The sequence below is a fragment of the Nyctibius grandis genome, chromosome 5 (assembly GCF_013368605.1).
Source record: "Nyctibius grandis isolate bNycGra1 chromosome 5, bNycGra1.pri, whole genome shotgun sequence".
Taxonomy (NCBI): Eukaryota; Metazoa; Chordata; class Aves; order Nyctibiiformes; family Nyctibiidae; genus Nyctibius; species Nyctibius grandis.
In genome coordinates this window covers 18780456-18807244 of record NC_090662.1, presented here as the reverse complement: position 1 = coordinate 18807244, position 26789 = coordinate 18780456, and the positions used below count along the sequence as shown (strand labels likewise).

Here is a 26789-nt window from a genome sequence, read left to right as displayed (position 1 = left end):
AACAATTCTCTGTATCCTTCTTACCTCTTACACATTTCCTCTAGAAACAGCCGCTGTAGCTTTTACAGTGGTGTACCTTTTTCCTTTTTAGATGTTCTCAACTCATGAGCCTGGGAGGACAGCTCTTATTACTATGTCCCAGTACCTTGATTTTCAAGGTTTGCCAAACTCCTGAGTAATAACTGACTTGGTTCAAAGCCATGTGCTTTGAAATTACACTTAAAACAGGCTCGGATAAAAATGAAAATAAAGTTACTAAATCTCAACACTTATAATAAAGAGTACAGTTACAAATATTTATAAAAGATGAAAAAAATAAAGAAAAATAAATTTATTCTACTTATATCGATATCAAAACGTAAAGACCCTCTTCCTGTTTCTTATCACAGAGGTTTCACCTTTCTACTTTTCATGACGCATTCCCAAGATGAGAAGTCCTACTGATATAAATGCTGGCCCCGTAGAGCTAGTCTCCTTTAGAAGCGATTTTGAAAATTTCTTTCTGTTTTGGCAATCCTATTTCGGTAGAATTTAATTTTTTTTTAGAAACAATATTTTCTAAAGTAGAAGATGTATCTGCTAAAAACTAGACATATCTCCCAAGGTAAGTCATGGCTGCAGTAATTAGGTATTTACCTCTTTCCATAAGCAGCTAAATCTACTACCCAAGGACTTCTATTTTTGCTCAATTGCTTTGGAGAGAGCAAGGCTTAGTTTTCACTGACTCTTGTGATTTATCCGATAATATTAGATTAGTTCACAGCACGGAGTAATTTCTGAGCTTCAGCAACAAATATATACATTCAAGCTACTTGCAATTCAGTATCATTGTACTATAACTTGCAATTTTACTATTTACAACTGTTCCAAGTATTTTGAGGGGAAACTATGACTTCTGGGAGAGGGAGCTAGATGGAAAGAAGGCAACAGAAACAGATGTGCAGATTTCAAATTCAGATACAGAACCCAAAACTTATCTGTATCACTGGAGGTAAGTTAAATATTATTTTTAAGAAGTCAGACATGAGTAATGTGTTATTACTATGAACTCTTGGCCTATAAACTCAAGCAAAAGAAAGAAAAATAGGTGAATTTAGGTATAAAAATATGCACATTGCTAGCTGAATAAAATATAAATCAAAAGTGGGTTTTTTGTTTGTTGGGGGCGGGGGTGGGTGCGTATGATTTCTTTTCTCAGCCTTGCACATTTAAAGCCAAGCTTTTGAGGAAAAACAATGTATAAAATAGGAAAAACAATCCTAGAGTCTCATCAGAAGACAAAGGATCACAGAAAGCCATGCCAAAGCCCCAGAGATAAGAAAGGGTAGTCTTAGGAGTTTTATTTCCTTTTTCATGCTTCTTAAACCATTTTTAATGTACTATATAAACTGGTCAGAATCTTCCAGTAACTTCTTAGACAGAGGGCAACTCCTCCTCCTGGTACAAGGCAAGCACCACTAGTTTATCAAAGTTAAAAGGACGATGTACAGCCTATCCTTTACATCTCAGTTTAATATTAAAATTTTGCAATAATGATTTCTGTGGGACCAAACTTGTATTTCTAAGACTGTATGATAAAATGTCTCTGTGTTTAATTTACAATATACTCACATGTGGAGATCAAGTCAAGATATTAATAATAACCAAAAGATGCAGAATCTTTTGACTAAGTTGAGTAGGCTTGTTAACAAAGCAGTTAAATTGAGACTGTAATAGCTAAAGTCAGGACCAATGGACACCTGATGTTTTTTCCCCTGTAAGACTGTATTTAGATACAACTTTTACCATTCACCTCATCCGCTGTTGATTAAGCTTTGTGCATGAAAAATAATATCAGTAATTTTATTATTGAAAGCTGGCTCTTCTGAATATAATATATTTAACTGTGTTAATTCCCAGTCATCTGCTACCAGTACTCAAGAGATTAAGGAGCAACCTCTTTAGATTGCTAGATATGATGTTCAGAGCCTAAAACATCAGAAGCTCCAGTTTCTTGCCACACATGACAATATACTGAATGTCTTCCAAAGGTGCTCACAGCAGGGAATAAAATCACAGCACTGTTAGTAGTCAGGCTCTTTAAAGTCAGAAAGATTTCCATGTTCAGAGTCCTTAACTCTTTATAGGTTTTGGTACATTCACAGAAAAGATCTTGTTACCTTCCATATGCGGAAGAGTGAGGGCACAGGATCCGGACCCACAAAACCATCTAATCATAGAGCTCACACAGAAGAAGGGTAAACACTCCTCTGTTCTGAAAACTAATCCATTCAGAAACATCATTTTTTTTATTAATTGAGAAACATTTATTTTTACTGCAGTAGCAATGGGAACTAAATTTCTAGCACAGTACATACCAATAAGCTAAATTAAAAATATATTCATTAGTTATGACTCACATCATATGAAGTTAGACGTCCTGTACTTTAATACAGAAAAAGTAACTATTTAAAAACTCACACAATAAACTAGGGACAAGATCACAAAAGATTAAGGAAACCTGTATTACTGTAGTTGAGCATAAATAGATGGTATAAAATCACATCTCTGATATATGACATGTTTCTATAGTAGATAATTACTAGGAAGGATACACATGCTAAACTTTTTAAACTAAAACCTGTTACACATGCAGATAGCAGTATGGATTGAATTTGTTTTGCAAGCATCTTGTTATTCAGTCACCTCTGTAACCATCTACTAATCCCATTTTTAGGGTGCAAAGTTATTTAACTTGTGTAGCTATAGCAAATACACACCCTGATAGGTGCATAGAATTAGATTTGTCTTTCTTTAAAACCTGATAAATGCAAGCTACGGACTCCTCTGTGATTGTATACAAAGTCTGTAATACTGGAATGAAGAAAACTGGCAGACAAGTCCAAGAATGAAATAAGGAGACAATATGCTCATCACCTGTATGTTCTTAGAAAACATTTCTAGGGAAGAAAAACAAGCATTCTCAAAAGCTCTATTTTAAAACTGTTCTGATTATTTCATGCTTTCATGTTGAATACTAATATTATTTAGGTGCGAAACCCTCTGCAAGAAAGATACTCTGCTTTTTTTCTTTTTTCTTTTAAAATCTGACATTAGGCCTGAAGTAATACAAGCCAATAACCTTTAGATGCCAAGGGTTCACTCAAATTTAGAGCATTATTCCTCTGTGTCAGGGAATAACATAAAGCTTCATGAACGCTGGAATCTAATAGGCAGAAAATAGACCACAGGTAGAAACAATTGCCTTCACACCCCAAAAATGCTGATAGATGTGAGGAAAAAGACTAAAAAGGCAAGCTCATGTGCTAAATGAGACTTGAAATATCAGTAATGTATTCTTACTATAAATCAGAAGATATTAACCTGGGCCTTCTCTACTCTTATGTGAAAGAAGGGGGCAAAGTATTCAAGTGAGCTGAGATTTAGGAAGAGTGGTAGGTAGCAGCGGATCTTCTAACCCTGCACTGGTTCTAATTAAGTGATTATTAAAGAGGGAAGGAAAGGCAAAAGAAACCAAAGATGTTGACAGTGCTCACTCCATCACTAAGCTAAAGCTGCACTTCAGAGTCACCCTGTATCTGACTGTCATTCACATGTAGGCACTGTGAAGTGCCTATCCTCTGAAACACGCATCATCTTAAAACTAACATATACAAAACCTAAGATTTAATTTAATAATAAACCTGACAACAACTTCATAAGGCATAAACATTTATGTAAGTATGTAAGTAATAACAATAATCTTAATTTCCTTAAAATTGTATTGACCATATGATGCAGGAAGATGGTGGTTCACATTATCATTTGAACTAACATTAGCTTGTAATACTTCACCCTAATTAAACATCTGAAAAAAATCAAGAGCATTTATCTAAATTTTAATAGGAGAGACAATTGTGCACACATTAATTTTGGTCATGAGGTCAATGAGGCCTATTCCCTAGTATTTATATAAAATAATGATTAAAGAATCATTATTTTAAAGTTTATATAAATAAGAATAAAGGACAGTCGCTACCCTGAAGATTTTATTGCTCAAGTATAAAAAAAAGAGACAACAAATTCACAGAAAAGTAAAAAGAAGCAACACAAAACTAGTCTATGTGACTGTCAGTGCTATTAACAGACTCAAGCCTACCTGTCGAATCTATTCTGTGTATTTCAGAAAAACAGAACTTACATAAGGACTTAGAGGAAAGTAACTGAGTATCTGCATTAGGTGCTTCATTCAAGTAAGACGGTCAGCCTGGGAGACAGCACCGATACTTTCTTGCGAACTCAAGAGCGTGATGAGGCTGTTGTCACTGGCTGATAAACTGGCAGTTAGCATGTCAACACTGAATATGAGATGACATGTAAGGTGTCGGTATTAGTCCATTAAAGGCCTCAAAAGAGAAAGCGTCTAAGTTTTCCTTGGTGCTACAAAGGAAAGGAGGCTAAAGGAGATGCAAAGCAAGAAAAAATGATGGACTGAAAAATGATCTTTACAGCTTCTTTGCAGTCTGGGTGAATATAAATGAAGAAAAAATGCATTTGTCAAAGCCAAAGAAAAGGACATTGCAGTAATAAAGATGTGAGTTGATGACAGCATGGGTGAAAATGTCTGTCAGACAGACAGAAAAGCCTGTATCTTAGAATCATGAAGAAGAAAAAATCTGCAAGACAGATTCCTTACCAAAACATATTGAATATATTTTTATAGCTCAGCTACGTCAACAAAATGCTAACTTACTTAAAGTGAAAATTCGGACTAAATCTCTAATATCTAACAGTTAAACCAGTATCAGTCCAACATTACTATGAGCTTATATTCAGTTTGACAGCTGAATCTAGTCCCTGAAGTCCCGTTTCCTTACAAATCTTTCAGATATCCTGTACACGACACCATTAAACTTGAATATTTCATCACTTAATAGCATCAACCATTCACATCTCTCAAGAATTCAAGAGAATTTTGGAATTATGGCTGTAGTTAGGAAAATGAATAACAATAAGTCAAAGCCTAAGACATGCTGATGAATACAAAGGTGTTCATTACTTGCATCTTTAATTACTTAAGCTTAGATAGTAGAAATTAAATGAATTTCACATTTTGCATTCACATCACAAGTCATACTTTACCACATTCAAAAAAAATTGTATTTTTATCTATATTAAACTCATTACTTTTTTTCTTTTTTTAATCTGACACTAGTATGGAACCAGTGAATTAACACAGAATATTTACACCATCAACAGAAATATCACAAGCCAAGAATGACCCATTCGATCCTATAAAACATCATATCAGTTACAAAGGAAAATCTGAGTTAGGATTAAAAGGTCTTCCGTTTACTGTCTGCCCATTGCATTCTCTGTTCCCCCATACGTGAAGCTTTCTGTACCTGGGTGTGGAGCATCCTATGTAGGTAAAGCAGACTCTCTCTAGAAGTGAGTACCTAACTAAAACACTATAATTCTTTTCAGCAATATTAACCTTTGTATTATACATAGGCATGAAATATTTGTCTATCTGAAAACATATCACTGTAGTTTCACTGCTATCAAGAAGTGACCCTGGGAAATTTCAAAATTGCATATAATAATTTTTGCCCTCATTACACAGCATTGAATCGTATAGCTCATTGCATTACACAGCAAATTTCAAAATGGGATCAAAGCGTACTAGAAAGGTTATTGAGCAGGACAAAATGTCAGCAACTATAAACCCCTAGCAAAACAAAGAAGTTTGACGTTTTCCTCCTCCTCAGATTCCTAAAATCAAGTGTTTTCTCTTGGGACACTGCAGTTTGAAAAAGTTGTCCTTTGTTCGCCATTGTACTGTATTTTACAGTAGCCAGACAGGAACAAATTATAAGGACACGGACAAGTGGCATGGAATACTCTGTGGAAAGCCAAGAGGTGCCAGTTTTCATAAAACAGAAACATGCGACAAATTCTACAAATAACATCGTAAATTGCTCTAGATTTACATATAAAGCATCACCTTTCTCCTCACTCGTCTATTGCTAAAACTTACGCTAAGCTGCAAATCTCATGTTTCAGGAGGTCTGTCTATGTTGGTATCTTACCAAATTGATGGCAGTAAGAACAAGAACTTGTTCAAACAGATTAAAATGAACACAACTTCTGTCATGACTTGATTATCATCTTACAGTGAGGAAAGTATTCTGTTCAGTTCTTTTAAACATGAAAAATATGCAACTAGCATGAACACAGTTTTATACACTTCTGTTACAAGTTTACATATATATGAATATTTATATACCTATATAAGATATACAATATATACATTATTACTTCAGCATCTGGAAGTCTGAACTGGTTTCTTCCTCTGTTTCCCTCATGAAAGTTTATTTCCTTTGATATAATAATACTTAATTCTACAAATGTAAACCAAGTACCAAGTAGTTTTCAGGTTTTATCACTCCATGGTATTAGTCCAGCCAGTCTATCTCCTTTCATTACAAAATTCCTTTCTCTGCTACACAACAATACAGAAAAAATAAAAAACAAAACAAGAACTACACACACATGCTGTCTGTAATAAGGAACTATTACAATGCACAGCTGAACATTTGGTATATAAGTCTATTAACTAATCTGTTCATATGAGGAAGAGTAAACACCACATACTTTTACTCATTGCTTAGGTTGCCACAAGACATACTTAAGAGAATGGAAATAAATATCTTAAGAGTAAAGGTTACTTCCTATCATCATCCACTCTGTAACATTACTGATAATATATTTCATCAAATAATAAGAAAAAAGTATTGCAAAACCAAGTCCTTTAAAATTGGCCTTTCAAAAATGCTCAGTGTCTCACCTGACATATCACCACATCTGATGTTCTGGGTAAATTATTCTGCCTTAAAATTCCTGTGAGGTTTTTAATTCTACTGAAAGAGGTCAAACAGACATGTAAAAGAAAAGCATGAGTTTTCACAGCTGGTAATAAAGAACCAGGTCCTCTGACTGACAATTAGGAGAGACTTGCCTTATCTATGTCATATGCAGAAAAAAAACCACAACACACACTATGTGCAAGAGAAATGACTGGACGCATGTTTTGACGATTCTTGATGTAGTCTACAGAACACAAAATTTCAGTACAAAATGTACTATAACTGTGACTTCTCAATAATGTGAATTCAATGCAATCAGAGTACTCCAACAGCACACACTGAACTTCCCAATTTTCCAGTGTAGTTTAAATGTCTATTACTTGAGCTACTACTTTGAAGACTAGGCAATGGTCTACAGCTATTATTAACAAAGAGGAAGAATAATGTTTTTTATTCTTGCCTGTGGGAGAAAAGTATCATTTGGAGAATTGATAATGCTTTAGTTTAGTCATTTTAAAAGGTCATGTTAACAATAAAGAAGGCCAAGCCTTTTAGTGATAACATATGATAGTGATAAAACTAGCACTAGTCTACAGATACTCAAAATCACTAATTGCATTTCTTTGTTGTAATCAAGCTAAAGCAGTCTGGTAAATGTGTTCCAGTGTGTTCCTGATTGATATACTTTACAGTCTAGTTTATATAGCCTATAAAGAAATTAAACCATAAAGAAATACCTCAATTATTAAATAAGTAAACAAATCTGAACATATGTAAGTAGAACAAAACAAACCTTCATAGTACTATACCATGGGATTATTATTTACATTAAACACAGTTGTAATAGATTTGGTAGAGGGGGGAAATTTACGAACTTTAGTGCAGGAAATCAACAGGAAAAATTTAATAGGCAGGATTAACAGTGAACAATTGTGGCTGAGAGGCATGGCTGCCAACATTAAAGTTGTTTTTGACAAAATACCCCAAACTGAGAAAATCTGACAATGCTAGCAGGTAGTATAAATTAAAGTTGTTATGTTGTGCCCTTAGGCATTTATTTATTGCAAAGATAGGCAACGACAGTTAGTGCTCAGAATAAATCATTTTATGAAGAAAGATAAAGTAGATTGAAGCGATACACAGATTTAACACAATGGTTCATTTGTACAGGGCAACAGAGTTCAGTCAGATGGAGAGAAAATAAGCTGGTAATGGGCATTTCCCCGGGGCAGGCAATGGTGAGGGCTTTGCAGCACGGTTTGTTTACAGTCAGCCTGTAAACGGGACTTTAACACCTTTCAGGCATTGCATATGTATCATAGGGTAAAATTCAATATAAAATATGTCTATGAAAGTGAACTGTGACCAGTGCACAAACATAACTGAACTTCTACAGGGGTATGCAAATGATTTGTCTATTTACCATATTCAAATCCCATTCCAAACAACTCCCTGATGTGCTCTTTGCTGGAAAAATGTACGGTTTTGAAATGTAGGAACATGAAGTAAATAATCTTACAGTCCTTTTATTTCCTACTGAAAAACAGGCTCTTTATTTTAAAAGACTGCTTGCCTAGCTTTTTTTAAAGAATGAACATCACCTTGTTAGAGTGTGCTGTTATATTATATAGATAAGAAATTGTAAATAAATAACTCCAGTGATGCATTTAAGATTAAAAAAAAAATCTAGTTATACCTTTTCAGAAAAATCTCTTTGTGATATACCATGGCTCTACTGATAACACCATCTCCAGAAATCATCTTCTCAAAGTCTGTCTCAGTTAAGACACCGTTTTTTTTTTTCCCAGAGTGGACAAAGAAAATACATCTCCTACTGCTTATAGTAACTGCTATTCTTTTGTCATAAATTCATCCCCAAGTAATGCTAGGAAGCTAAATTTAACAAATACCACCCTGTGCTTGAAAAATATTCCCCTCACTTACTTGAAAATCTTTCTCTTCCAGGATCTCCTTCCTCCACCTGACAAGGAAGGCAGCACAGACGTACAAGTGGAAGTGAGAAAAACCCTCTGGTTCAGACTAAAAAAAAATAAAAATAAATCATCATTTCAATACACAAATAATACTTTTATCACCTTATACCCCAAGTGTATTTTTATGGCATTCACTGCTAACTACAAATGTCAGCTAAATCTCTCCCTTCGTATCACAAACATGTATGCATTTCATCTATGCCAAACCTATTCATAGCTATTATCTGTAACAGGAATTAAGGTGAGGTATGTGTATCTCATATTTAAAATAATTCTTTGCAGTGTGTTTCTTCCATTTCTGATGTTATCCCTGAAATACTGTACTTTCCAGCTCAACATTCTGGCATGCTCTTAATAATGGAGATGAAGCATATGTAGTTTCATTTGATAGTAGTAGCTTTTCCATTGTAAATTCTGCTATAGGAAATTACTAAGCATTTTAAAAACATACAACTTGGTCTATATTTGACTGAATTTGAGTTTTTACTAAATGAAAAAAATCTACTCCTTGTACCACAAAACATTCACAGCTCAGATTTCTATTCAGATCTGCAGCTTTCTGTTCTAGTTCAAGTCAGCAGATTCAGTTATTTTCTAAATCTCCCTCTAGAAATTAAGATTTTATAAGCATACCTAAGAGTTTAGAAAAATTTGTGATCCCACTTTTAAAAGACTTCACTAAGTTTTCTCGTATTACCAAATTAATCTTAGATTTTATTTTCTATACCACTGAGAACTGAAAAAATAATTATATTTAATTATCAATGTGATGACTGTGAACTAATGCTACATAAAATCTCATTAAAATAACATTTTAAAATAGTAATTATAAAATTATGCTACATATTTGACAAATGTAGGGATACTTAAATGCTGATATCTAAATAATTTATAAGATCTAATTATAGCGCTTTAGAAGTATAGCAATTTTTTTTCATATTCTCTACTGGTCATTTCAAAACTGCAGTTTATTCTTTAGAAAAATACAGTTTTCTGCTCAAGTAAAGTGAACTGAAACAACATCTTATGTAAATCATAACATGATAAAATACCTATTTTATTGCTGTTTAACCTAGAAGAGCACAGTATTTAAAATATTCCACATAACATTTGTAACTGTGCAATAAAGTACCCTCACTGCTAACAGAAGTGGAAAAGAAAAAATATTCTCCTCCTACTCCTTTTCCTTCTCCTCTGCCCTTGACTGATAGAAGTGCAGAGTGTACGAGGGGTTGGTACAAACACCATGTTAGCAGCTAAAGAAACTACAGATCATCCTGTCCACCAAATTGGTAAGAGACAAGAAAAGAGATAATGCCAGTTATTTGCAGAGAAATTTTACGTTTAAAAGTGTAGTTGGAACTGAAAATAGGAATTAGTTAATTTTCGAACCAGAAAAGGAAGATTCTGGTTATAAAATCCTGTGATACTTTTCCTGCTTTAGGAAAACACTCTACTTGAATAACATTGTCAAATCCCAGGACAGACAAATATATGGTAGATATGGTAATTTTAACTAGACTTCGCTCTAGAGTTTGTCTTAATCAGAAAAATCAAAGTCCAATTTACAATATTAGAGTTTTACAGAATCATGTAGTCACTACCATCCTCCTGAAAAACCCATGTCTTTTACTTTAGTGTTGGCATTTCTCTCGGGATGGAAAGTTAACATATATAAAAGCATAAAATGGTATCTCAAGAAGACATACTTGTAAGCAAAGTACCAGGTACTTATCGTACCAGATACTATTGTGGCAATATTTAAATAACCAAACACAACAAAAAAATGCAGAAAGCCAGTTCTAAGAAAACAACCCTCTTTCTACTTTATCCTGTAAATAAATTTACAGAACATGCAGTATTTTTTTAAATTCAGCCTTTGATAATCTTTTATAACATTTTCAGCTCTAAAGTTAGAAAAAAATATTTAAAAATTTTTAAAATTTTTAAAATTAAATATAGAAACAGTACTTGTGGTCTATTATTTTCTCAGCACTGAACTGCGACCAATTTCTCACTTTCAATGTGAATTTTAAAAATGTCATTTTCCAGAAGCCCACTCTGAAGTACCTGCTGTCACTGGTGAAGACTTTCTGGCATAGTAAGAACCAGTTCAGTTTACCATTACCTGATGAACTATGATCTGTGAACTATGATCTACTTCAAAGAACGGGTAACAGAAGAGCATGGCACAGCCTGAGCATTTGCAATCAAACAGGAAAGCAGAGAAGACAAATGATGGTTACGGGATGGAGGCAAATAAAGCTGGACTGAGATTACCAAATAGATAAAGAAAAGTACATGAGCAAGAAAGAGGAAAATGAAAGAAATTTGGTTTGGTATTAATATATACTAATCCTCCTTTCTTCTCCTCACTCCTCTAACATTACATAAGCTCTTGAAAAGCATAGGGGAGAAGGGGGCAGGATTAAAGAAATTTGCCTGAAAGCAGCATTTTAACTTTCAAAGTCAATTTGCAGTAGCTGTTGGCAAAATTATTTCTCTCTCTCCTACACTGACTCACAAAACAATATTACATAGGTAGTCAAATTAGATCATCAGAGTATTCTTTTTTCTAATAATAACCTAAGATTCTGATTTTAAACCCAAGAATTCATTCTATCACATAATAAAGAAAATTCTTCCATAGCCAGAAAGCCAAGATAAGTGGCTTAAAAAAATTTAAAAGCAAAAAACCCCAGAAGTGCAATACTGGAAACTGAAAAAGTTTTTGAGGAATTGCAGAAAAAAATACCTGAAAGTATAGAAGAACCTGTACTTTTTCTTGAGATTTTTCTCTTCAACCTTTTTTTTTTTTCAATACAATTTTCTTCAGGTCTTTTAAATGAAACCAAATAGGTTTAAATATGCAATTCATTAGAGGAAAAATGCATATCCCCCATTAGATTTAAAAATTCATCATGCCTCAGAGATAAGTCTAGGCTACAAAGTATTTCCAATGGATAGTTTTAGACAGCTTTGGAAATAGAGTAAAACAGCTAATGCATAATTGCCTTTTCTAACACCTGCTACCTATTATACTTTTCCATTTGTAGTTTTTGAAGTTACAAACAGTTTGATCTCTAAATGTACAGAAATGTAGACTATCAGCTAAAAGCTATTTAAAATCAAATATAAACAATGACCTTGATTTAAATATTTTAGCAAAATATCTCAAGACATATGTACAACCTTCCAGAAGACTTATTCTGAACATATTACAGATGACTCAGAGCACATTATCCAAGAACCATCTGTCATTATCAATAAAAATCATTTAGATTGTTAACATCACAAATATCTCATTGCCCTGCAAATGCTGGATCTCCTCTGCAGCTGAAATGAAAGGCATTCTTTATACTATACTCCCCAAACTTCTTGAAGTACAGTATTAGACAATCACTGAAAGAATGCAAATTTTGTTGTATGATTAAACTGATTATTTTCTAGTAAACGATTATTTTCTCGTTTAACCTGCCTCCCATACCCTCGATATTTCAGCATTTAGGGAGGGTAATAGCTCATGGTATTATATTTGTTGATATACTAAATACAATACATGATTATTTTTGAAGCACGCAGAATGATTAAAGCTATGAAACTGTGCCAGGTTTAAGTATTAAACCACCACATTTCACGTGCAAATAATGGCTCAGACACAAGGACTTCCAAACACTTTATGATTACAGATGAATAAAGTAACTTTAAGCAACTCAATTTTTACTACATTACAAAAAGCAGAAACTTTAGTTGTAGAGAGGTTTGAGTAATTTTTCCAAAATTATCCAAGCAATCTATGGCAGAAAAAGAGAAAGACGCCAGTGCAGGAACATCATGGAAAGTGGAATGTGTTGGCTGCTCCTCCAAGATTTGCCTTTTCCATCAGCCAGGAGCTCTGACTTCCTAGACACAGACTCAACCCCCTGTCAAAGCTGAGTTCCAGTCTGAGAAGAAACACAGCACGAGTAGACCATGGAGAGGTTCATCAGGGTAACCATCCTGCCACCAGGAATGACCAACAGCAGATGACTAAGAGTACAGGAGAGCAAACATATAGCAGTACCTCCCCAGAACTCTCTTTCAACTTTCAACGATTTGTGCTCAGAGATGTCCTTACACAAGCTGTAGAATACGTGCATTTAATAGTCGTTAATGGATTTGTCTTTACTTCTCTGCCCAAAGCTTTTTGTAACTGTCAGCTTTTTCCATAATCACAAAGTCTTGTGGCAAAGCATTCCAAAACACAATCGCGTGCTATATAGCATGTCTGTTTTAAACCCAACACTTGCTAGCTTCATTCAAAGCTGTTCAGTTATCACATTGAAAGAGAATATGAACAATCACCGCCTATTCACTTTCTTCAGTCCATTCATCTTTCCTTCTCTTTTGCAGACTAGAATTTTCTTTTGTCTATTCCACCATTCCTCATATACCAGTTCCACCATCTTTGCTCAGCCTTCTTAAGCATCATTTCCTATACTTTTCTGATTTTGAAATAAGGTCCAAACCATATACAGCATGTGCCCTGGTTTGGACTAGGACACACTTTTGAGCTAAGTTTCCTTTAAGTGACTTTACTTCCTGAAGTGGACTACACAGCCTGTTGCCACGGGACCTAGGGTCCCTGTTGGGTCTCTTTGTACCACAGATGAAGGGTCTGTAGAGTGCCGCACCTGTGGGGAGGGGTGGACAGGACAGGTGACCCAAACTGCCCAACAGGGTATTCCATCCCACCCACATCATCCTCAGTATGAAGCTGAGCGACCACAAAGGTCATGCTCTCCTCCCCTGTGGCTGACATCCTGGAAGGACTCTGCCCGCGTTCCTGCCATCGCTCCTGAACCCAGTTCCTGCCTGTTGCTGCATGTGCTCTGGGACTGCCCAGGGCCTGCCCTGCAGCATCAGCGATGATGCGATCGTCATCGGGGGAGATCAATAGCAGTTTTGTATATAGCTCATTATTTATTAGACTTTCTTCTCCTTGTTATTGCTTATTAAAACTGTTTTAACTTTCCAACCCATAAGTCTCTCTCCCTTTTCTCTTTTCCTTTCCCCTCTGGGGAAGGAGAAGGTTAACAGAGAGCTTCTGCCATCCGTTTAACTGCCCGCCCAGCCTCAAACTGTGACAGCATGTAAGATGCAGAAAGAACATAACTCTCAGAGCTGCATAATGCTATTTTGTTCTCCTTTCCTTTCCCAGTTATTCCAGCCTTTGATCTTTTTTTCTTTTTCTTTCTTGACTGCTACTGAGCTCATACTTTCTTTTTGCACTTGAGTGTAGAAAGACAACTTGAAGCCCATAGTTATACCAGTAAAGTTAGGATTGTTCCAAACACACACACTCAATATCACTTTATATTTGTCCACGCAGAATTTCACCTGTTATTTACTGCCTGGTTGTTTACAGCAACATGAAGTCCTGCAGCTCCTTGCTGATAACCTCTCAGCTTTACTACTCTCAATAACATGGTGTTGTCAGCAAACTTTGCTGTCTCACTCCTGTATACCTTTTCCAATCACTTCAGCAGAAACAGCTAAAGCCTCATCACAAATTGTAAAAGAATTACATGTGAATTCCTTTAATTTTGAAACCTGCTTTTTTATTCCTACCATCTGTTTTCTATCTGTCAGACAGTTATTATCCATACAAGGGCATTCTCTAATTCCACAGACGTGATTTTTCTTTAATAACCTTTAGTGAAGAACCTTCTTCACTGTTTTCAGCAATCTCAATAGACTACATCAACCCAGTACATATGTTCGCTGGCTCTTAAAGCTTTGCAGGGTGTGATTCCTCACTACAAAAATCATGACAATACTTTCTTAAAATGTCATATTTATTCATGGCGAAAGAATATTATGATTAACTTTAGAGAATACTGTACTGAAGTCACCTAAATCTTGTCATTCTAAAAGATACTGGAACACTTCAAGGATTGCAGCTGTTTTCATTGTACACTGCAGCCTACCAATTCATGTAGGATCATAACCTTCTCCTGCCTGTCAGTTTTACGGTCAGTTATATGATGAAATTTTGATTATTCTGTGCTGCTAAAAATTTAGATTTTAGTCATGATACATGTGAAAAAGTATTTTACAGTTATACATAAATATATCTATCAAAAACATTTATTTTTGTTGAGTTCCCACAGTTTGGATTGTCTTCTATTATTGTTTTTATTTCACCATGGCTATTCCCAAGGGGATGAACCTAAACGCAGTAAGTGACCAACAGCACTTGTCTAAACTGAATCTAATCTGACTATAAACACAGCAACAAAGCTGGATCATCAAAAACCAACCTTACTTATAGGTAAGGCCTTTAATTAGATGTTTCTAATGCAAACATCCATCAAGTAATACGAAAATCTATGGGTTGGTTTGATCTTAAAACAAATCTGATCCAAACACATTTCATAGCACTTTAAAATCTGTAATAGCAACTAACATTTTCAGGTCATAACAGCAAGCTGCAAGTATCTGGTACAGTCAAAACACCATGCGAAAATCTCAACCCTTAGTGCTCATTGTAAGTCCCTTATAGAAGAGCTGTTTAAAAAAAGAACTTTACAGAACTGTGTTCACATTTCCTATTTCTGCTAGGAATGTTCAAAAAAAATATTTATCTTACAATGTTCTATCAGATTTGGCAGATTTATGCTGAAAAATAGGTGAAGATCAGTTTTCTTAACAATTTAGTAGTTGGCCTCTCTGATCTAGTCAACAACTTGGCAACAGTTTCCAAAAGATGACTTGTGATATAAACTTCTGCTGTGAAATCCCAGCCACAAGGAACACAGACCATTGCTGGAATGTTTTTGATCAATGTCTTGTCCTGTTGGAGTGCTCCATACAGCCTGCAAAATTCATGGTAAGACTATTAATCAATATCAAATATAAATGGATGCTATTGATAATTACTATTTACTTGATTTATCCAGTCTCCCATTAATAGTTTACCTTTAAGAAGCATCTTTCATATAACTTTCCACACTAGCTTGTATTTTGAGAACAGCGTTTAAATTAGTCCTCTTCATTTGCTAATATGTTCAATTCAAATAGAATAAAAAAACCTAACTTCAAGTGTGTATTTGACTTTTTTGTCCTAGCTTTTCCAGAATAAACTGTGGTGAAAAAAATTCAATTTTTCTCATTTGGTTCATTTAAAGAGTTCATCATGACTTGGATGTCAAGTGGATTCTCACTCGATGAGGTACCTTCACATGCAATACTGAAATGTGTTTTTCTTTTATAGTTATTTTTCTCCTCATGGGTGGTAGTTTGTTACCTTCACACACAGGAAAGCTGCCAGATCTTAACAAAGGAATGGAGCTTCCTATGTAACCCTTATAGTCCTTTCTTGCTGAATTGGGTGTTTACACAAGAAAGTGAGGTAAGGTAGTTTTGTTGGAGAATGCTTTCAATACAAATGCAAGATGATGCTGAACTCTACACAGGGAGAACAATTACATTTTGCAACACTCATTTCCAACATTACTTTGAAAATAACCTAGATATATATGGAAGAATTATGCATAGTGAAACTCAGAAAGCTTATTGATTTCTTTTCTGTAACTTCGTGTGTTAATAAGCCTCTTCTCATCCGCAGTGAAGAGTGACCATTAATTGTTCTTTGTACTTACTGGAAAAAATAATACTTAATCTGCTGCTTTGAATTTCTACAATGCAGAACGCAAGTAACTTCCATTTTACCTGCTAGTTATGGCTAGGCAGAACATGGCAAGAACAGGGACATAGCAATGTGAGCATGAATTCTACCAATGATAACCAAATCACTGTGATTTTAGCTAACAACAAAAAACATAATGGTGAGGGATAGGATATAAATGCCCAATCTAATATACATATTTATGGCTCCTCTAATAGAAAAAAAATACTTTCTGCAAGTTTTTCTTCCATGTAAGTATTTAAGATCAAAAACTTCTAACTTGTTTGGAGATGAGAACTGCAGAACCAGCAGCAAGAACTAATGGAACTGCTGCAGGCTGGTTTCAGTGCATTAACAAATAGCAGCCATATAACATTATAAGTCCTCATTAATAACAGTGGATAATTTACACTGTTGAGGTTTTAGAAACTGGTTGATTACTTACAGCAATATTTTCTTCCGTTCACCATAGTTAATGTATTACAGAACAAAGTATTTCAGTTAGAGCCATTAATATGGTTCCCAATTATCTTATCAAGCCATGATGCAGTGTAATGACTTAAAGTCGAGAACCTCTATGTAATTAACACTGAACATCACTATGTCCTTTACTTCCTCTAACAGCATGAAACACAAGCATAGAATGTATTTTGTTTCTTGCACGAGTATAAAGCTGAAGCATACACTTCCCTACATCCCTTAGTCCTGAGTATTTTCCTCAGGAAAAGGCTTAGGCAGTCAGATCACACAAGCCGTAAGAGGATGTGAGAAGATGACACTACCAACAGTCTTTTCAAAAACATACACACGCTTGGAAAGTCTAACCCTCTAGCTATTTCCCAGAAAATCCATTTTGCATCTTTAATTTACTCAGATGTCCCTCACCATAACTTAAAATTGCTCTTGCATGAGAGAAGCTATGGAAGTACTGACTGAGTTATGGAAAGGCTGAGGAGCAGTAAGACGAGGACAAAACCAAAAGTGACAGACTAGTTGGCCCCCTGCAGCACAGGTAAAGTTGAAGAAAACACTTTCTAAAAGCTGCAGGCTGTTTCTTTTTTAATAGGTTACATGGTAGATTTGAGTGAAAAACTCCAGATAAAATATTTTCAAAGGCATGCACATTTGGGATACCAAAATGTAAATCTCATCTTTGTTTCATGTACATTCAATGACAGAGAGAACATTTATTGCAGACTTCTTTTATTTTAAGCTATACTTAAAGTTGGCCTTCAATTATTCAGACATGATTGTCCAAGGTGGAAAGAAATTTGTTTTGAAGTTTCCTTCTAATTAAGACCCTATTCATTCTATCTGAAATCACTAATTTAATTTGAACTTAAACATTTAAATTCCTTCTCAAGTAGTGACTTGACACCAATTAGTTGGCCAGAAATGTGGTGGAAAAAAGCAAAGCTGTGTCACACCAAAACCAAAGCTGCTTTTATTCACAGAATTCTACTTAAAGATATGATTTACATTAGAGAGCACAAACTAAATCCAGATCATTAGTTAAAATAAGCTGCACCTGATTTATTTCTGAAGAACTCTGCTGCAAGGCAAAATATTTTTACGTAAATGTTAACCTGCTTTAAGGAGACTACTGATTTGAAACAAGTACAGGCACCATTGATTAAAAAAGAATATGGCAACTTTTCCACCTGTGAGCAGAACTTCACCAGATCATGTGAATCAAAACCAGATCATGCTTCCTCAATAACCTGCTTTTAAAAGGCAAATGAGCACAAATAAGCAGTACGACTAATATTTCCTAAACTAATTCCCTGTTTCATGTTTTGAATTTCTAAACTATTTACCTCATGTATCATTTTATCATTCCCTGAGAATCTTGATGCTGGGAAATTAATTAATGGACACAATAGAAGAACTGTCAGCATTGTTTAAATACAATTTTAGCACTGGCCTCATTTACATGTATCCTGTATTGTAAACAATGGGATTGATGAATTTTTTGTATGAAATTGTTAGTTCATTAAAAAGAGCAGAGTGATATCCTCTTCTGTAGATATTCATCAGTTATCACATTTTCTTGAAATACATAATCCATGCTCAAGACAACCAATAGAGCTTTTAGCCTCTAGACTTCAAAAATACTGAAATAGTTGTATAATAGTTGTATAATTGTTTGATTATTTGGCTTTAGCTTCATCATATTATTAGCTTTAATAAAAGCTACTAGATTAATTATTCAGGGCAGACCTATAAAAAGTAAAAAGTGTTAGCTTAACACTTCACAACTGAAATAAATACTTTGAATAATTGTACAAATACGTATCACATTTATACTGAAAGACAAAAACAACATCTAAATAACAGTATTAAACCCAACTGTTACTTATTCCAACTTCTCAGAAAACAACAAGAATATGCTTACTGACACACTGCCAACATGTAATTCAAAGACATCCTCTCATCGACTGTGTTTTAAGCCACATATGTCACTTCCAGATACAGAGGCTTACATGTGCGCCTTTTTGAACAAAAGTTAGTATTCTGATTGCGATGAACGTTTCAATGAAATACTACTGGTCATTTGAGTAAAGCGTATTAAGTAATCAAATAAAGATATTACAGAATTCTTGTCCAGTGAACAAACTCTACAATCCTCAAATTCCCACATCTGTAAACAGAAAGGATGATTACATCAATGTTATATGTAAACGTTTTGTAAAGACTTCTTATAGATTCTGAACATAAAATGACATTTATATCATAAGACAGATCTATTCTTAATAATAACAACAACTAAATTTTCAAGAAAACTATCCCAATGACTTTTTCTTTCTTCCATGGAATACACTGTAAGAACTGAGAACGAACAAATATGTGTATCACATTCAGTCACATGTTTTCTAATAGGTGGTCTTGTTGACTGAGAAGGTAAGTGGATAGGATAGTGGAAACAGAAATACCAAAAAGATATTTAGTAATAAGCATGAGCTATTGCCTTCCTTTCCTGTTTTCCAAGCTCATCTTTCCAAGCTTAGTCACAACTGAGTCAAGTCATGACACAGTCAAGAACACCACCCAAGTTTCTAGCATGACTACTATAAAGATACTGAAGACATACCACTAGCTTTTTCATCCCCTTCTTTCATCATTAAACCACAGTGCATTCTACAAACTAGCAACAATATCCTTAATTTCTGATTGCCAGTATTCCTCTAGAGACTAGGAAATAGATGGAACCAGTATTATCCTCCACTTGCTGGCCTGCAAAAATCTTAACATTTATTCATGAAAATACTGCTTCCTTGCAGAGCAACACTATCTGAATCAGTTTCTACATAGGGATGGCAATTTGTCTGAATGTTTAATCTTGTCTCGTGATGATGATCTAATTGCACCAAGCTTTTTGTGATCATATGACTGCTTCACAACACTCCTTGGCCTGCATGCTTTACATTTCATTGAGCTTCTATTAAAACTAACATACTAATACTGCCACAGAATCTAAAGCAGACAGCTGCTGAACGTGGCAGCCTCTTCACTGATTAAAGAGAAGAAAAAGCGCATCTGAAAACATTATTCAGTTGCTCTTCAGCTACGTCCAGCACAGAGACTCTATAGTCGTGATTCTGCAAAACTGTAGGTTTATAAAAGGGCTGATGTCAAAAGCAACTGAAAAGCCAACACCATTACTCATTCCAAGTATCTGAAAATTGCTAGTCACTCAGTATCACAGCTGGAAATGTTAATAATGCATGTATTTTAATTAAATTCATTAGATAGCTATCGCCAGGAGCTTGATCTTGTCTGGATGAATAAGATAAGCTGCTTCTTACCTAAACAGTTAACACAAAAGACTCAACAAGCTAATCAAGAAAATATTCTTCACACCATTTCTATTCCCATCCACCAAATGGTTAGCACAGAAATAGAATAATAGTGATGACTGGGTGCAGCTTTGCTGAACTCTGATCAGAATGAGAAACTACATCGACTAAATATAATTGACTTTATTAGCTTCAGCAAAAATATTTCCTGTGAATAACACTATTGTTCTGAAGATGCTAACATCTCAATGGATGCCACATCCTGCTCAGTACTTCAACATCTCTCACAACATTGAATCAAGGTAAGTTCTTTGATTGAATCTTCTTAAAATGCTGAAAATCAAAACCTGGTGGACAGCAGAACAATCAAGTCAAAGTCTGCACTAATAACCAGTCTTCATACTGGATCACTGATTGAAGACAGCAGCATCAAACAAAAGACTTATGTGGGAATGGCAACACCTGTAGAATTGTCACAATCTGCTTTATCAAGGTTCTCTGGAGGTTAACTCTCATGCTACTACTCTTATCTCTGAGAACTGAAAGATCTGTCTTGACCCTGAAGAGCCCTGAGCAATTACAAGACAGTAATACACTCATACTTTTCTCCATCTCAGGTGTATCATACACAAACCATCAACACTTTCCTAAGTACATAGATTGCGGCTGCTTTGTTGAGAAAAGCTTCTACGAGAATATCCTATAGCAGTGTAAATGAAGAAAAGAAGTGGCAGAAAGTGAGGCAAATTTTAGGATATTACTTCAAATCTCTCTTATTAAGTTGTAACAAGCAACAATAAGACAATCATAAAAAAATCAGGCTGCCAGGGTTCAGGACTAATTTCATCGACAAAATGAATGTGAAAGGAACAAATATTTAGCAAAATAACAATTCAGCCTCTAGAAAATTACAACAGAAGCCAAACCAAAATATTATCTACCCAAGTTGTGAACCAAAATAATACCTTTATCTATCAATAGATGTATCATAGAATCACAGAATGTTTTGGGTTGGAAGGGACCTTAAAGATCATCTAGTTCCAACCTCCCTGCCATAGGCAGGAACACCTTTCCACTAGACCAGGTTGATCAAAGCCCCGTCCAACCTGGCCTTGAACACTGCCAGGGAGGGGGCAGCCACAACTTCTCTGGGCAACCTGGGCCAGTGTCTCACCACCCTCATAGTCAAGAATTTCTTCCTAAAATCTAATCTAAATCTACCCTCTTTCAGTTTAAAACTGCTACCCCTCGTCCTATCCCTACATGCCCTTGTAAAAAGCCCCTCTCCAGCCTTCCTGTAGGCCCCCTTCAGGTACTGGAAGGCTGCTCTAAGGTCTCCCTGGAGCCTTCTCTTCTCCAGGATGAACAGCCCCAACTCTCTCAGCCTGTCTTCATAGGAGAGGTGCTCCAGCCCTCTCATCATCTTCATGGCCCTCCTCTGGACTCGCTCCAACAGCTCCAGATCCTTCTTATGGTGGGGGCCCCAGAGCTGGATGCTGTACTCCAGGTGGGGTCTCACGAGAGCGGAGTAAAGGGACAGAATCACCTCCCTCGACCTGCTGGCCATGCTGCTTTTCATGCAGCCAAGGATACGGTTGGCCTTCTGGGCTGCAAGCGCACATTGCCAGCTCATGTTGAGCTTCTCGACAACCATCACCCCCAAGTCCTTCTCCTCAGGGCTGCTCTCAATCCATTCTCTGCTCAGCCTGTATTTGTGCTTGGGATTGCCCCGACCCAAGTGCAGGACCTTGCACTTGGCCTTGTTGAATTCCATGTGGTTCACACGGACCCAGCTCTCAAGCCTGCCAAGGTCCCTCTGGATGGCTTTCCTTCCCGCCAGCATGTCGACTGCACCACCTGGCTTGGTGTTGTCAGTAAACTTGCTGAGGGTGCACTCAATCCCACTGTCTATGTTGCCGACAAAGATGTTAAACAGGACCGGTCCCAATACCGACCCCTGAGGAACACCACTCACCACTGGTCTCCACTTGGACATCAAGCCGTTGACCTCAACTCTTTGAGTACGACCATCCAGCCAATTCTTCATCCACTGAGTGGTCCATCCATCAAGTCCATGTCTTTCCAATTTAGAGACAAGGATGCCATGCGGGACAGTGTCAAATGCTTTGAACAAGACCAGGTAAATGACATCAGTTGCTCTTCCCTTATCCACCAATGCTGTAACCTCGTTGTAGAAGGCCACCAAATTTGTCGGGCACTATTTGCCCCTAGTGAAGCCATGTTGGCTGTCACCAACCACCTTCTTATTTTCCATGTGCCTTAGCATAGTTTCCAGGAGGATCTGCTCCATGATCTTGGCAGGCACAGAGGTGAGACTGACTGGCCTGTAGCTCCCCGGGTCTTCCTTTTTCCCTTCTTGAAGATGGGGGTTATGTTTCCCCTTTTGCAGTCAGTGGGAACTTCACCAGACTGCCACGACTTCTCAAAAATGATGGATAGCGGCTCAGCAACTTCATCCACCAGTTCCCTCAGGACCCGTGGATGCACCTCATCAGGTCCCATGGACTTGTGCACCTTCAGGTTTCTTAGATGGTTTTGGACCTGACCTTCTCCTACAGTGGGTGGTTCTTCATCCTCCCAGTCCCTGCCTTTGCCTTCTGCGACTTGGGTGGGGAGGCTAGAGTACTTGCTGGTGAAGTCTGAGGCAAAAAAGTCATTTAGTACCTCAGCCTTCTCCATATCCCAGGTAACCAGGTCTCCCATTTCCTTCCAGAGAGGGCCCACATTTTCCCTAGTCTTCCTTTTATCACTGACATACCTATAGAAGCTTTCCTTGCTGCCCTTGACATCCCTGGCCAGATTTCATTCTACCAGGGCTTTAGCTTTCCTAACCTGATCCTTGGCTACACGGACACTTTCTCTATATTCCTCCCAGACTACCTGCCCTTGCTTCCACCCTCTGTAGGCTTCCTTTTTGTGTCTTGAGTTTGTCCAGGAGCTACTTGTTCATCCACTATCAAAATGTAATTTTTTACTGCATCTGTCCTTAAGCTTTAGAATATTTTTCAGATTAAACAGATTTTTCCCACATGGTTTTGCTTATATCAATGAAGACTGAAGACTCTGAACTTTCAGGCTTTAAAATCTGACTAGAACATACCCTGAAATGTTGGAAAGAAGGATGTCAAGCTGTGTGTTCAAACACAAATTTAAGTCAATGCCTATATTAGTATCTCAGATATCATTTAAGCTGCAAATACAGCTTCATTTGCTACATAGCTAGAAGATTTTTGACACAGCTTAGTCATCCCCAGTTACTTGGTGTACATTGGTATTCCTTGATTCCCAAACACCCTAAATTAATATCAAAATGGTAAAGGATATAGAAAAATTAAATAAAAAAAAAAACCAAACATTTACTGCATTTAGATTTTCTATATGTTAAAAAAAATGCACGCAGAGATTTTATGATGGCCAATACTGATCATCTAATACCATTTTGGAAAACAGTTTTCTGTACGTATTTTTCAGGGTAGTATTAAAAACTTAACAGTATAAAATCTCTGCTATCACAGAAGGGCTCTGTGGAAAGATGCTCACCATGTACTGACAATGTCTGTAGCTCATCCCAGTCAAAACTGAGGCAGTACAGTTCTATTAGTTGGAAGAAACATGCTCTAACCAACCAATGTGCCTTGCAAAATGAACTGCAAAACAAAGAAATCAGCCCACGCAAAGCTCAACCGAAATGTACACACCAAAGAGACTCCCAGAGCCATGCAGAAACTGCCTGTCCAGGCGCAGGGATAGAAATAGTGGTGTCAAACAATTAACTGATTCCAGAAGTTTTACAATTCTCAGGACTAGTGATGAGCTACTGAAGATGGATACTGAACACCTTTCAAGAATCTCCATTTGCCATGTAACTTTCAGACAGCAAGTACTCTATCATGAACATTTCTAGGGCTGTTTATTTTTCATGTTACCTCAATAAAGAGTGGCTAGTCTTAGAAGGCTGTGAAAAGCCTCTGCACCCCTGGGGTCTCAAACTACAAACCAAATTAACACTCATTTCTGAAAAACGGCAAGATGCTGCTACTATGGAAACAGGGGGGAGGCAAAGGTTGTCACGCACTGCTCACTGAGAGCCTACAGGGATCCAAACTGCAGAGTTCTGTTTCCGTCAAGGGGTACAGGACCAGAGACAAAGAGAATTTAAAACAAAAATAACAACAAAAAAAAAGAGGAGTCATAGCCCAGTTAGAATAAAAGAAACGAAGAATGCATGTGTAATGAAACAGGACTCAATACCACAGAGGAAGGGAATCTACATATCAGAAAACTGGTATTCAGAGATGATATTAATAATCACACTTAAAACAAAAAAATAAAAATACACTGCAATCATACAAACATTTAGTCTGCACTTAACTTCAAAAAGCGATAAGGTATCATGCAACAAAATGTATTTGAATCTGTATCTTATGGAAATCTCAACAAAATCAAAGTTTTTAATTATGAAAATGTTTTATTAAAAAGCAAGTGTTGGATTATTTAAAAACAAACCAATAGCACATCACCCTCATAAAAAGCAATTTTTCCTGGAATATTACAATGAAGTTAAAACATACTCAAGAGACAACTTTCCTCTATCTGCAATCTAAGCTTTAAAAAAGTATCATTAATGAAAGTTGTTTATACCTCTCAGAAAGGACAGATTGATTTGTTTTCCCACTAACACACTGCTTTTCTGCAGGTTTGACAAATTACTATGAACAAAGAAAGAATCTCGTTAGAAAGAAGAAAAACCTGTTTATTAACGAACAGGAAGACTATAAGAACTAAAAGCCTCAATCATGAAAATGCCACTGTTGATTTTGTGAAAAGGTATTTGAGCACAACGCATAAGAATTTTTTTCAGCTACATGACAATTTATTAAAGGATAATCAGAAGATACAGTTTTTGTTGAGCTGATCTGTATTTAATAATTTATAAAAAACTTTCAGAAAAATCTGTTCTCCATTTCTGGAAAGAAATGACAATGGTAGACTGTTGACGTTAGCTGGAAATTTTCATCCATAACTTTTTGCAAAAGAGGAAAAAAAAAGAATTGACAGTATTTAAATGAAAAAGCAAGAAAGCACAGGCATCTCAACTGTTATCTCTATTGCTTTATCTCCTAGACCATGTTTCCCCTCCAAAATAAATTATTTATTTCTGCCTAGAATGTAAAAAACTGCTGTATAGTTTTTTATATCTATTTAGCTTATTCAAGGTATTATTACTATTTTCTAAGTCACTACATAAAACTTGCATTTTCAATACCATTTATTGTGTTTCATAAAAGTTCCATTAGAAACAAATTCAGAGTAAGTATAAGTTGGAGGCATCACTTCCATTTATTACTTTTCATAATACCTTTTTCATTCAGAGGTATCAACACAATCTATGGAATTATTGCCATTGTTCTCAAAGACAGATAAAGGACAAAAAAGTCACATCATAATGTCTAATTACTGTCATCTATCAAAAATAATGGAATATATATTAAAAGTTATACAATACAGTGTACAGCAATCATATGGATATTTACGACGATCCAATTTAAGACTGTTGTGAAAGATCGTCAGTTTGATATATGTTTTAAGTTTGTGTGGGTTATACTCCTTTTCAAAAACAGATACCAGGAGGTCAGGATGATGCCTCTGGAGGAGAAGTGAGATTCCTTAAGAGCTTCCCTTCAGAGCAACTGAGGACACCTAGGAAGGAAAGTTCCAGCGACCACAGTGAAGACCAGCAGAAAAATTACAGCAAAGAACTGGAGGCCTGCACCAACCAGAGCCAAAAAGACTGACAAGAGGATCAGGAAGCAGAGTTTGATGAGAGAAATCTTGTAGAGGCCAGAGAGGGCTCGGAGGAGCTTGCTAGGATTCAGAAAGTCATTAAGGGCACAGCTACTGCAGCGTTTTCGTTTGGATTGCAAGCACTCTTTTGAAAGACATTCACATGTACATTCATGTACTGAATCATGGCTTGCCTTGTACAGTTTCTCTCCACAGTTCTACTCCTATTGCACTGCACTATTTGCCAACGCAGACATTCAAAGTCAGAAATCAAACCTGGAAGCAAGCTCACCCTACAAAGGTGCATTGTACAGACATAGAGTTGCTCTCAAACTCCTTTTACTTCTGCTTTCTCATAAATAGAATTTTGTGACTAGTAAAGAAACTAATTATTCTAACTTCTACTTAATGAAAATCAGCCTTTAAACAATTAAAAAAGCCTTTTTGGAATGCTTTCAAGTGGAAGAGGAGGAGCTGTGTTAACCCACCTCCAAGCTCAGGCCAGCCTGAGGTTTTACTGAGTATCCAGGGTCCTGTCAGAGGCAGTACAGGTAAAGAACTATTCTCTTGCACATGAAAGACTTCCTGCAAAGTTTTGTAGCTTCTATTTCCTTCGTTACTTAGAAGATGTCGTGGTTTAACCCCAGCCAGAAACTATGCATCACAGCCGCTCACT

At 36.2% G+C, this 26789-nt stretch overlaps 1 protein-coding gene across 1 annotated transcript in view; it reads right to left on the bottom strand.

The window, feature by feature from the left end:
* Positions 1 to 26789, bottom strand: part of TBC1D22A (TBC1 domain family member 22A) — a 200231-nt gene that overhangs the window by 30068 nt on the left and 143374 nt on the right. The window contains exon 12 of the mRNA XM_068402188.1: positions 8793 to 8888. Coding sequence (XP_068258289.1) covers positions 8793 to 8888 — 96 coding nt within the window. The remainder of the gene's footprint in view (positions 1 to 8792; positions 8889 to 26789) is intronic.